Raw genomic sequence first — 14082 nt, 5'->3', positions numbered from 1 at the left:
TACTGCATTTATCTAACAATAATTTCACTGTTCTAATCGAATATTGCAAACCAGGACTTTTCCTGCAGTGATTCACCAAGATTTTCTAACCTTACTGGTTCTGGAGTATTTTTATTTTGCTGTATTGATGCTTGTATTGTCCTGCACTGAACATATGTGTTATTAAGCTGCTTTATAAATGATTGAATTATTTTTAACAGGTTTATTTAAATGACCCTAATCGTGTTTCTAAAATCCTGGAGGACACGATTTAAAACCTTTCTTCTTCTGTGTCCTCCACGTTCATCACACCAACAGTTTTCTCAGTTTCTTCGTGACACAAACTAACGTGAACCGAGACGCCGCGTTTCCATGACGACCAGACAAGCTCCATCCGCCAATGACGTCCGTGACCTCGTGTTAAAGTCTTCAGAAATCAAACTGAGACTGAACCGTCAGACTCAAGAAGAAGAATTGCAGAAACACAACCTCGTTAGAAGCTAAAACAGCAGCTAGAAGACGGATCGGTGCAAATCTGCAGCAGCTTTTTGTTATAAATCAGCTCATTACTAACAGACGCAGCTTTAACGTTTGTTTTTCTGGATTTTCTTGGATCATATGGACTGTTAAAAGGAATCCAAGTTAGAGCAAGAAGTCAGAATTCTATATTTAAAGTCAGAATTTTACATAAAAATGTCAGAATTCTGAGATTAAGGTCAGAAAGTCTGGAAAATTCAAAATTGGGAAAAAAAAAATCAGTTTAAAAGAAATAAAAGATGAAAAAGAGCGTGAAGATGCCGAAAACAGAGGTGTGATAGATTTAATTTGTCTCAAGACTTTCTTGAGATAATTAAGCGAAACATGGTTTCAGGTGAAGACAAACTTTGACAGCTTATAAAACAAAAACTAGACAAGTTAGCCTTTTTCTTTTGATAACTTTTGTTTGGCTGGATATTCACTATAATCTGTGCAAATATGAAGCCGGAATATTGAACGGTGTCGGAGGAGATAATCTTTGAAAGGTTTTCATATTTTGGGTTATAGCGCCCCCTAGATTGACGATAGCTGAAATCGTTCGGACAGGTTTTTGCTGTAATTTGAATTAATTTCCTGAAAAGAAATCTCAGTTTTCCTTGTTTTACTTTTCTGACATGTTAGAGTCAACAGTTTTCTTTTTAATTGTTGCATAAATACAAAAATACTGTCAACAACCGAGAAAATACTCCATTCTCACCGTGTTTTAGGAGTAAAATGTTCTATAAATGAGGCTGTGAGTGAAATATGAACAAACCTCTCTGTAAAAACTTAAAACTGGAGAATTTATTTATTTAATACGAGAGCTGCTGAAGTGGAGATTTAGGAGAAAAAACTTTACATACACGTTTGCTTTTTAAATCTTGACTTTAGCCAATCAGAGAGCACTTTGGCTTCAATTTTAACCATTTTAAAAGCAGATTTCTTTGCAGGTAAAACACATTTTAAAGCACAGAAACAGACTGGACGTGATCATAAGAAAGAAAAGGACACAGTTAGTCGTTCCTTCTCCACGCTCTACTTTAATCCCAGCTTCTAGTTTCTGTACATCAGCTGTAAAAAGAGAAGGAGTTCAACCAACGGACGGCTTCGTATCAGCGGAGGATTTTAAACTTTAAACCCAGAACCTGAACTCATGAATGTAATCTGATTATTGAATCCTCTAAATGCTCATCTGACAACTTATTCCATTTAATTAGATGCATAAATGCAATAAAATTCAAATTTACTGATCCAGAGAAACAGTTAAAGTTGCAAGCACTATTTCTATGGTTGGTTTGACGAACAAATGTCACATCAACTCAAATTTTAGCTCTAATTTAAACTCAAATTTCTGTGCTAGTTGAATGGTAGCTAAATTTAAGTTAAAGGAACTCAATGAAATGCATTTGATAGCTTCATTTTTTCACCTTTTGTTCAGGATAAACAAATAATTCTGGCACATTTTCAGGTACTTTTACAAATAAATTCCACTAAAGTAATAAATTTGGCGATATTTTCAATTATAATACGACGAAAAGTAGACTTTTCTACAGAATTTAAGCTACTCTCATTAATATATTTGAACAAAATTCATTGCTAAATAGGATTAGCATGAGCTAGCCAGCTGATAGAAGAACACATTTCACCAAATATTCAGATTCAGAATCCGAATGAAATTACATTCAACCAACAAACTCCACTGAGCTAGAGAATTTAGCTTTTCCTGTACAGCTAAATGTATTTTTAATCACCAGTTAAGTACGTGAAAAGGGGGAAAAAGGGGAAAATAAGGTTATTAAGCCAATTTTGTTTAGCTACCTCAACTTGTGTTTAGTTTTAAACCAACTAATGTAGAAATCTGAGTTGAAATTACACAAAATATTAAGTTGATGCAACAAAATTCTGTCAAACAATCCTTCAAAACACTGATTGCAAGTAAAAAAGTTGATCTAAATCAGCAGCTTCTGATGTATTTAATCATTTATTGACCTGATAGCTGACAGAATTTAGACAAAACACGATCCTGGCTTCACTTTTTTCTACTAATTGTGAACTTGAAGGCGCCACAAACTGACTTTTCTTAGAGTCGAAATGAATAAATCTGCAGCTAAAAGTGACTCTGATACTTTAAAACATCTTGTTCCTGCTCTTATTGCTTTTCATTCATCTTTAACAAGTTCTGGTTTGGATTAAATTGGAGTTTCTTTTGCAGATTCTGGGTTTTAAAGCTGAATAATTCACCGCCACACAGAAAACAAAGTCACACACTCACACACACACACATATGGGCCACGTTATATCTCTGAAAATCCCTTCTGACTTTGCCAAATTGTGGATTATTACACAGTGTCGGTTAAATCAATCCATCCAAAAGACGAATAAATCAACAAATCGGTTCACTTTCACTTCAAAAAGTGTCGTTTAACTGCATCCATTAAGCTCCCGGATTGGAATTTACCAAAACAAACATCCATCTGCAGCTTTTTTCACTCATTAAATGTCATTTAACGGGTCAAATGTCGGTTAAATTTAGTTTAATTGAAGTGGAAGTGAACCTGCAGCCCCGACAGAAATGAAAGAATTACAGGTTATAGTGCAACTAATTCTCCTCCTGAAATACGCTGTACAGTTGGAAGGAATAAAACATAGTAGTCCCACTTATACACAACATCATACGGTATTAGTCAACTAGAAAAAACAGTAAACACGGCCACACGCGGTTAAAAAACGTCTAGAAGTTCTCAAAGGTACATTTTAGCTGCTTGTTTTTTTTTTCGTTTTTTTTTTAAATCACCGGTTTGTTATTTATAGAAAAAAAAAACTCCACAAAGTTCACGTTTCGGACTCTGGAGCCGAGGAGCATTCCACGGAACAGTTTATTAGTCGGCATGAGATTAAATACGTTTGGAAACACCTCATGCAAACACACAAAAACCTCCGAACGCAGCCTGTAGAGGGCGCCAGCGGACAGAACGGGAGGGAAACGGTTCGTCCTTCCTCTGGGAGCGTCCGAGGCCTCCGACGTTTGGTCCAGTGATCGCGACTTAACGAGGATTCATCTCCCACCACAAACTAAAAGAGAGATTTGTTTCATCTGTGAAGCTGTTGGCACTTTGAGCGTTAGAATTCGTGGAAGATTGGAGCCGCTGAGTCTCGATCAATAAGTTAAAGGAATAAATAACGAATCGAGTGATTTCCTCGTCGGTGAAGGTTCGACTCTCTGCAGGACTCTGACTGTGATTGTCGTTTCTGTAAAGGGCGTCTGGACTCTGGGTGGAAGCTTCGGGCTGATTTTCTACTATTTCACTCATTAAAAGAGGATTCTGGTTCATTTCAACCTGCCGCATTTCACTTCAATGTGGGTTTTTTTGGGTCTGCTTGATCAAAATGATTCAAAATTTGACCGAAATAAGAAGCAACTTCTCCAAAATGACATGAAATGTGTTCAAAATGATGCAAAAATGGTCCAATATGGCTCAAAGTTGGTGTGAAATGACTCTAAACCTGTCCAGAATGACTTGAAACTTGTCCAAAATGAGACAAGTTCTCAGAAATTACTTGAAACATCTCCAAAATTATTTTAAAGTTACTTGAAACCTGTCCAAAAAGAGTCAAATATGGCGCAAAATGACTCAAAATTACTTTAAATTTGTCCAAAATGAGACATGTTCTGTGAAATGATCCCCAAAATTAAATATAAATGGTCCAAAATGACTTGAAAGTTTTTAAAGTCAGCTAAATGTGTCCCAAATGACAAAAAACCTGTTGAAAAAGACAAAAAATGTCCAAAAACATTCAGAAATGGTGCAAAATGACTCAAAATGACTTGAAGGTTGTCTACAATTATTTAGAAACTGTCCAAAATGACTTACAATTTGAATAAAATGACTCAAAGTTCTTCAAAATGACCTAAAATATTCTCAAAACTACTTAAAAATGGTTTGAAACTACTTGAAACTTGTCTAAAATGACTCAAACCCTGCTTGGAATAACTAAAATGGTCCAAAGTGACTTGAAACGTTTCTTCCACAGTCAATTAGACTCAAACTTGGTGGAAAATTACTTAAAATGTGTGTAAAATTACCTTGAATTGGTCTACTATGACTCAAAATCAGCACTAAAAGTCTCCAATATAACGAAAAACTTGCACGATGTGACTCAAAATCTATTGGAAATGACTTAGAAGTCATCCAAAAACACTTGTTACAGCAAAACAAGTGAGGAACAGGAGAAAAAAGTAAAAAAGGAAGATTTGGCTGCAGAAATAAATTAATTGCACTGAAATATTTCAGCTTCGGAACAAAAGACGTCGACCAAAAACAGGTTTTCTGTCTTGCAGTTGCTGTAATTCAAGTCATCTGGATAAAGTACTTGATGTTTTCATGTTGTGATATCGGATTTCTTCCAGTATTGTGCAGCTTTTAAAGCTAACACAGTTGGAAAAATGACAGATTTCTGCTTTGGAAAACTAAAAACTTGTAAGAAAACTATCTTTCTCTTTAGAGGCTGCAGAAAGTCCGTTAACGTGAAACTCGTCAGGTTGAAATAAGTCAGAATTCTCCTTTAATCAGATCTGGACTCTTTTATCTTCTCTTAAAAACAGAACCAACATGTGTGACAGATTGGACTCTTAGAGGACGGAGGAGGACGACCAGCCGCTGTCTGTCCTCCACGCTCAGCCTCAGTTTGTGTCTCGGGCGGAAGACGAAATATTCAGACAGCTAAAGACACGTGTGGAACGTCCAGCAGCGTCTCAGGGTTCCTCCAGTCGCTGTAAACATCGTTAGGATTCACATTAAAAAGGTGAAGGAGTGTGCATGCACGTGTGTGTTCACATGCACGGATGACACGAAGCTGTTAGTTAACATTCAGACCAAGTCCAGGTTCTAGAAAAACAAAAAAAGAGACAAACATTCGTCCATCGGTAGTTCAGCTGGAAGTCCGGTGTGAGATCCGTCAGGCACCGAGAGCAGAAGAAGAAGAAGGAGAAGAAGATGTTTGTCTGGGTTGAGCTCTTTGGTCAGGCGACAGTATGGATATTCACATTCGGAGCCTGAGGGAACGTCAGGAGTCCAGGAGCGGCGTCCTGCAGTTACCGAGTCCGACCACACGAGGCCGCTGTTTCATCAGGAACTCCAGCCGGGCAGACGGAGAAGTTCAGGTCGATCAGGAATCTGTTTGTTCAGACGGAGCAGGGCTTGGAGAAGTGGGTCGTCGGTAAGGCAGAACTCCTGGAGAAGCTTCTGGGTTTATTTGGACCTGCAGAGAACAAAGAGAAGGAGGTTAGACAAGAGGAAATGTAAATACAAAGACCTGCAGAACAACCATGAAGAAGGAGAGAGAACAAGGAAACATCTTCTGTGAACAGGACACAGTTAGAGAGACACAGAGACGAAAATACTAAAAAAGATCTGCCATTGATGAGTAAAAAACACCAAAATTACATGAGCAGTTGCAAAAATGACACTAAAAAACACAAAAGATACAAAAATGACACTAAAAGAAACAAAAATTACACAAAAGATGCAAAAATTACACTAAAAGACACAAAAATACACAAAAAGTTGGAGAAATGACACAAAAAGATGCAAACATTTTAAAAAACATGCAAAATCACACTAAGAGATGCAAAAATTACACAAATGGTGGCAGTAATGACAATAAAAAACACAAAAATGACTTAAAAGCTGCAAAAATGACACAAAAAGACACAAAAAATGATACCGAAAGCTGCAAAAATTACAGAAAAAGATGCAAAAATGACACTAAAAGATGCACAAATTACACTAAATTTCACAAATTACACTAAATGATCCAAAATGTTACAAAACTCACGCAAAGATGCAAAAATTACACTAAAAGATGCAAAAAGTACCCAAAAGATGCAAAAATTACAATAAAAGACAAAAAAATACACAAAAAGTTGCAGAAATGACACAAAAAGATGCAAACATTTTACAAAAACATGCAAAAATTACACTAAATGATCCAAAAAGTTACAAAACTCACGCAAAAGATGCAAAAATGACACTAAATGATGTAAACATTACACAAATGGTGGCAGTAATGACAATAAAAAACACAAAAATGATATAAAGCTGCAAAAAATGACACAAAAAGACGCAAAAAATGATACCGAAAGCTGCAAAAATTACAGAAAAAGATGCAAAAATGACACTAAAAGATGCACAAATTACACTAAATGATCCAAAAAGTTACTAAACTCATGCAAAAGATGCAAAAATTACACTAAAAGTTGCAAAAATTACACAAATGGTGGCAGTAATGACAATAAAAAACATAAAAATGATATAAAAAGCTGCAAAAATTACAGAAAAAGATGCAAAAATGACACTAAAAGATGCACAAATTACACTAAATGATCCAAAAAGTTACTAAACTCATGCAAAAGATGCAAAAATTACACTAAAAGTTGCAAAAATTACACAAATGGTGGCAGTAATGACAATAAAAAACATAAAAATGATATAAAAAGCTGCAAAAAGTTTTAAAAATGACACGAATAGACGCAAAAAAATAGCACAAAACCAATTTCTTGCAGTGTTTCTGGTCCTACAGAGGAAGATTTCTTTTATATCTGAGCTTCATCATGAGGCTGAAACTAAAGACTGAGAAATAAAGCTGATTCTGTTGTTATGATTTGATTTAGACGTGTTTGTGGTGTTTATGGAGGTCAAACAGAAGCTGATTTAAGGCTTTTATTTATTTCCTCGGAGACGCTGCAGCTGATGTCGGTTTATTGGTCCCTCTGGTCGGAGCTAATAAACGCTGGAGTGACGGGACGGCAGCTGGGGAGCAACGATAGCGTGTTGATGGCGTGTGTGTGTTTAAAGCCTCCTATCATGGATATTACGTGTGTGTATGTTTGCAGACATTATCTGGAGGTCGATGATTTATGATGTCGGCTCCACGGGGGACGAATAAAACTACAGAATGCTCCTTTATTGCCTTTCCTCTTCGCTCCATCCATCACTCTCTCTCTCCTCCTTCTGTCCACTGCTCTCTCGCCCTTCGTCTTCCTCTCATTTGCTGTTTTCTAATAAAAACTGTTATCGATAAGCTGTCGGATGTTTATTCTGCGCAGGCGGATGCCAGTCTTGACTAAAACCTGGATTCAGAATCTTTTTGTGTCTCCAAAGAATTATTTGGAGACACAAAAAGTTTACTATCCTCCTGATAGTAAACACAGGTGGAAATGAGTCACTGTGGACATCAGGGGCTCAGTTTAAGGCTGCACTCGCAATAAATTCACATTTTAAACCGGTTAAAATGCAGTTTTTGAGCATGTTAGCTTGTTTGTCATGAGTGAAACGAGCAGAAAACACCACGACTGAACTTTTCTAGGGTTCAAACCTTTGATTAATTTGAATTAGAGCTCAAATCCTTCATTAAATATTCACTTTCTGTCCATCTGATAACATTTTCCATCATACAAACACACCTTGAGCATTGTAGCTTAGCTTCAGTACCGTCGTTGTTTTATTTGTCTTGTGTTTAAAATTTGAATTTAGTGGGTGGGTAAAGTAGTGAGTGTGTGTGTGTGGCAGGAAAAAGACAAAAAAAGACAAAAATAGCACGAACAGGTGCACAATTTACACGAAATGGTATAAAAATGGCACAAAAACGTGTAAGAAATACACAAAATGTTGCAAAAGTCACACAAAAAGGCAACAATAGCACAAAGAGATGCGAAAATGACACTAAAAGAAACAAAAACAACTATTTTTGTTTTATTACGTCATTTTTGCATCTTTCTGTCATTTTTGGGCCACTTTTTGATTCTTTTTCAGTAAATTTTGGCAGTTTTGGGGCCATTTTTGCATCTTTTTGTGTCATTTTTGAGCCATTGTTGTGTCTTTTTAAGTAAATTTTGGCAGTTTTGGGACATTTTTGCATCTTTTTGAGTAATTTTTGAAACATTTTTGTGTATTTTTCAGTAAATTTTGGCCATTTTGGATCCATTTTTGCATCTTTTTGTGTAATTTTTGAGACATTTTTGCGTATTTTTAAGTAAATTTTGGCAGTTTTGGGGACTTCTTGCATCTTTTTGAGTAATTTTTGCGACATTTTTGTGTATTTTTCAGTAAATTTTGGCAGTTTTGGGGACATTTTTGCATCTTTTTGAGTAATTTTTTGCAGTTTTGGGGACATTTTGCATCTTTTTGAGTAGATTTTTTGCCGTTTTGGGGCAATTTGGTATCTTTTTGGGTAAATTTTGGCAGTTTTGGGGACATTTTTTATTCTTTTTGAGTACTTTTTTTGCAGTTTTGGGAACATTTTTGCATATTTTTAAGTAAATTTTGGCAGTTTTGGGGGCCATTTTGCATCTTTTTGAGTACTTTTTTGCAGTTTCGGGGCCATTTTTGCATCTTTTTGTGCCATTTTTGTGCCATTTTTGGATCTTTTTGTGTCATTTGTGAGCCAGTTTTGCATCTTGTCATGCTATTTCTTTCTTTGCATAATTCTATGTGTTTTTTTCTTTTGTGAAATAAATAAATTAATGAAACCTTTGTCTTTTTAACTGCGTCTTCCTGGGTATTTCTGAGTTCTCTCTCCTTCTTTGTGGTTGCTCTGTTTCCAGAGAGATGCAGGACTTAAATTGTAGTGAAAAATCAAACCAGAGAAAAGAAAAATAAGACAGGACACAAAAAAAGGTTTTAAGAGTCCTGCCAGTCCTCTGCAGGAATTCGTGCATGTTCCGACCACAGAAGCTTCCCTGTGGAACCTCTCTGAAGGAAGAATAAAGTTTAGGGAAGGTTCTAATCCGTGGTCCTGGAAATCTGCTGTAAGGTCTTCAGTGTCAATTTAGCCATGTTTGCTAACAGAATAACTTCTGTTGTTGTTTTTCCCATACAGAACTAGAATTATGTGCAATAAGTGCTATTTTTTTGTTGTTTTGGTGCATTTGGAGATAACATTACGGCTGAATCTGTTGAATCTGACGCTGCAACGGAAAGAAAAACTTGTTTCTGCAGTGAAAAACCAACTACAGAGTGCATTTTATTTTTGGTTTTAAAAGCAACGGAAGTTGACCCAAAGGTTTTTCCAATAAAAAAATACAATAAATGTGACAAATTTACCCGATTAGTTTGAACATTAGGGTAGATTTTAGACTCTAGTGAGCAATGAAGCTGGATCATTTGAACACCTTTTAGCACAGCATCTTCATGACTTGCTGTGGGCTATTAGTAAAAAAATAAAGCATTTCTCTGAGGATTTGTGGACAGTGTGAGTGTACTTACATGTACATGGGCTGTAGCTGCAGGTGGGAGGTCTTCTGAGGCCCCTGGTAGCCGTACGAGTCGAACCCTCCTATAAAATCAACTGCAAAACAACAACAACAGAACAAAAAACAGCTCAATTAGAGACAGCATATGTGTGTGTGGATCCAGCTCCCACATGGTGACTCATCGCTTCAGGCCTCCAACACCTACAGAGGCCTCTGAACCTCTGCTGCCGCTCGCCAAGGACCGAGGCATGAAAGCCAGTTAAAATACGACCGTAAGAACGCCCGACGGTGCAAATATTCCTCTATTTTAAGCTGTAAGACTGATGCGATGACGTATTTACGGCGTGAGAATCCGCTGAACTCCTGAATTATGGAGGCCGGCTGCAGAGATGGGCGGCCAGCAGGTGGTTGAAGCAGCGAGGACGGACTTCTGAAGTCGTGATATTTCCCCGCTTTGATGTTTGGAGAGCTCATAAAAGGCTCCTTCCTCGCCTTGATCAGCAGACGAACATGTTCTCTTATTTATTCAGAGAGATTTCGTAACATCGACCACAATATGAAACTCAGTGGTGGAGGTGAATGACACAAAAATGTACAAATATGACACAAAAAGGCAAAAAAAATGGCACAAAAATTCTCAAAAAATTACCCGAAGAAATGTACAAATGAGAGAAAAATGACGAAAAGGACAAAAATAGCAAGAACAGATGCACAAAGGACACAAAAACTTCCAGAAATGACAGAAAAGGTTGTAAAAATGACACAATAACTCAAAAATTACATGAAAAGGTGTAGAAATGACTCAAGAAGTTCCACAAATGACACAAAAAAGACAAAAACAGCATGATCAGATACACAACTGACACAAAAACCTCCAGAAATGACAGAAAATGACTGTTTTTGTGCATTTATGCATATTGTCGTGTCATTTTTTGATGATTTTGTGTCATTATTGCATTCTTTTGTGTCATTTTTGGATGATTTTGTGTCACTTTTGCATCTTTTTCAGTCATTTTGGGCATTTTTGCACTTGTTTTTTTGCATCTTTTTGTGTCATTTTTGGGCATCTTTGGATCATTTTTGGATGATTTTGTGTCACTTTTGCATCTTTTTCAGTCATTTTGGATGTTTTTGCAGCATTTTCATCTTTTCGTGTCATTTTTGGGACCTTTTTGGAAGTTTTTGTGCAGTTTATGCATCTTTTCGTGTCATTTTTGATTCTTTTCATGTAATTTTTGGACAGTTTTTGCATATTTTTGGGTCATTTTTGAACCATTTTATATCTTTTTGTGTCATTTTTGGAAAGTTTTGCATCTTTTTCAGTCATTTTGGACGTTTTTGCACATTTTTTGCATCTTTTTGTCTCATTTTTGGATGTCTTTGGATCATTTTTGGATGCTTTTGTGTCACTTTTGCATCTTTTTCAGTCACTTTAGATGTTTTTGCAGCATTTCTTTCATCTTTTCATGTCATTTTTGGACATTTTTGGGCATTTTTAAAAGTTTTTGAGGAGTTTATGCCTCTATTCATGTCATTTTTGGACAGTTTTTGCATATTTTTAGGCCATTCTTGTGTATTTAAAGAACAAATTATTTTTTTTCTTTTTAACTATGTCTTACTGGACATTTCTGGGTTCTCTTTCCTTCTTCATGTTGTTCTGTTTCCTCAGAGCTGCAGGACTTTAGGTTGAAAAATGAGCCGCAGCGTCTAAAAATGCGTCAGGAATGAATAAAAGCTGCTACTGGAGACGGAGGTTCAACCTGATGAGTGCTTTAATGAGGACATCGGGTGAGTTTTCCATGAAGAGCAGCCCATCGACACCGAAGCGTGTTCAATTCAACACGCATGAATACTAATGAGAATAAATGTTTCCCTCCTGAACAGAGAAAACATGAAAGTGTCACGTTGTCGGGGTTCAGGATCACGTATTTATCACCATTAATGGAGCATAATGGGGGTTATTGAGGAGACAAAGCTGCATTTAAATCAGTAAAACTGAAACGCTGCTGAATTATTCATGTCTCAACGTGATTATTATTATTCTTGTTATCATTATTATTGTCATTATTATTTGACCTTTTCCTGCTGCACTTTTCTGTTTCTTCTGCAGAGTTTGGCAGAAAAAACAGAATAAAGACGACGCAGAGCTGCAGGAATATTTATTCTGATCATCAAGAAAATCATCATTTGTGCAATTTTTAACGCATAAATGGTGATTTTATCTTCATAAATGTGACTATTTTCTGGTTTCTTTCCTCTTCTATGACAGTAAACTGAACATCTTTGGACAAAACGAGACATTTAGGGAAACTTTCAACCACATTTTTCTTACATTTAATGACCAAACAACTCAAAGCATGCACTTCAGCATCTATCCTGATAATTTTTGTGACATTTTTACATCGCTTTGTGTCATATTTGGAAGTTGTTGCATAACTTTACATCTTTTTGTATCATTCTTATGTGGTTTTGTTCATTCTTAGATATTTTCATGTCATTTTTGGACATTTTTGTGACATTTTATGTAGTTTTGTGTCATTTTCACATATTTTTGCTTCATTTTTAAAAAAAAGTTTTTGAGCCATTTTAAACGTTATCAAGTTTTTGTGCTATTTTTTACATCTTTTTGTGTCATTTCTGTACATTTTTTGTGTTTGCATATTTCTGTGTCATTTTTGCATCCTTTTGTCATTTTTGCATCTTTTCATGCCATTTTTGTGTGTTTAGTTCTTTCTTTTTACATCTTTTCATGTCATTTTTGCACGTTTTGGGGTCATTTTTACATCTTTTGTGCCCTTTTTGAAAGTTTTCGTGCCATTTCTGCACATTCCTGTGCCATTTTTACATAATTTTGTGTAATTTTTGCACATTTTTGTGCCATTTTTACATTTGTTTTTGGTCGCTTTCGAACTGTCTAACTGTGTCATGCAGGTGTTCTGGAATTTTTGTATAATAAATAATCAAAATCAGCTTTGGGCTGAAGATTTACACAATAAATAACAAAACTCTGATGTTCCAACATAAAAAATATAAAGTTTAGGAACATGAGAGCATGAATACCACGGATAAAATATTTTTTAAAATGATATTAATAACAGATTTAAGTACCAAATATATTAAGAAGAGGCAAATGATCTCATTAAACACAAATAAAATACCGTGCTCTTAATTTGAAAGGGGTAAAAGTACTAAACACAATAATGGATATAAAACTAGATGTTTTTTCAGTTATCTTCAGTGTTTATTTGAGTCTGTGTGACACATCTGAGCGTGTGTGAGGCCGATAAGACTCAGTACGAGGTTTAATCTCGTCCAGAAAACACACAAACGCTCACACGAGGCCAGAATAATTATCAGACTAATGAGCTTCCTCAGCAGCTCCAGATCTTCATCGGTCCTCGGCGACTTCCAGCTGCTGATGATGATTGTTTATCCTCCACGTTCAGCAGATTACAAGCGCAAAATCTCCTTTCTGCTGCATGAAAACGAAGCGTCTGACACGAGATTATTAAACTTTAATGGAGGCCAAAGCCTCAGTTTGAACCCTGATTCTTAAAAATGAAGATTATTCCTCATTTCTGTGGAGTTTGAAAGTTTAAATTGCGTCTCCTCTGACTGTTTGCGTTCTCCCATGATCCAGAAAGTCTTTGTTTTAACGCCAGTTTTTTAAAAACATATTTTCATGTCGTTTTTGGAAGTTTTCAACCATATTGTCGACGTTTTTGTGCCGTTTTTATGTCTTTATCAGTCATTTTTGGACATTTTGTGTCATTTTTATATCTTTTTGTATCATTTTTGGAGATTTTTGTGTCGTTTTTGGAGGGTATTTTTTATATTTTGTGCCTTTGTTGTATCTTTTCATGTCATTTTTGGAAGCTTTTGTCTCTTTTTGCCATTTTACATCTTTTTGGGTCATTTTTTGGATGTTTTGTGACATTTCTACATTTTTCTGTGAATTTTTGGAGGTTTTTGTGCCCTCTTAAATAGAAATAATTGAGTATCTTCATACTTTTTGCATTTTTTTGTGTATTTGTCTCATGTCTTTGTTCTCTTTCAGTAATTTTTGCAACTTTAAGTGTAATTTTTGTGTCTTTTTGCATCTTTTGTGGTGTTTTTTCTTATTTGTAAATCTTTTTGGTGTATTTTTGTATCTTTCTTGCTTTTACAACCAAATTTTGTCATTTTTATATCTTTTTTCGCTATTTTTGCACATTGTTGTGTGATTTAGTGTGTGTTTTGTGCTATTCTTGTCTCATTGTGTCAATTTTGTGACTTTTTTGTGCCATTTTCACACCATTGTGCATCCTTTTTGCTAGTTTTGATGTCATTTTTACACA

At 35.7% G+C, this 14082-nt stretch overlaps 1 protein-coding gene across 1 annotated transcript in view; it reads right to left on the bottom strand.

Annotated features, from left to right (window-relative positions):
- Nucleotides 1-1508: 1508 nt before the first annotated feature.
- Nucleotides 1509-14082, bottom strand: part of nkain2 (sodium/potassium transporting ATPase interacting 2) — a 115205-nt gene continuing 102631 nt past the window's right edge. The window contains exons 6-7 of the mRNA XM_051936643.1: nt 9759-9840; nt 1509-5754 (exon numbers count right to left, since the gene is read on the bottom strand). Of these exons, the coding sequence (XP_051792603.1) occupies nt 5745-5754; nt 9759-9840 (92 nt within the window). The 3' untranslated portion in view covers nt 1509-5744. The remainder of the gene's footprint in view (nt 5755-9758; nt 9841-14082) is intronic.

The sequence above is a fragment of the Acanthochromis polyacanthus genome, chromosome 16 (genome assembly GCF_021347895.1).
Source record: "Acanthochromis polyacanthus isolate Apoly-LR-REF ecotype Palm Island chromosome 16, KAUST_Apoly_ChrSc, whole genome shotgun sequence".
NCBI lineage: Eukaryota > Metazoa > Chordata > Actinopteri > Pomacentridae > Acanthochromis > Acanthochromis polyacanthus.
This window is presented reverse-complemented; position numbering and strand designations above follow the sequence as displayed.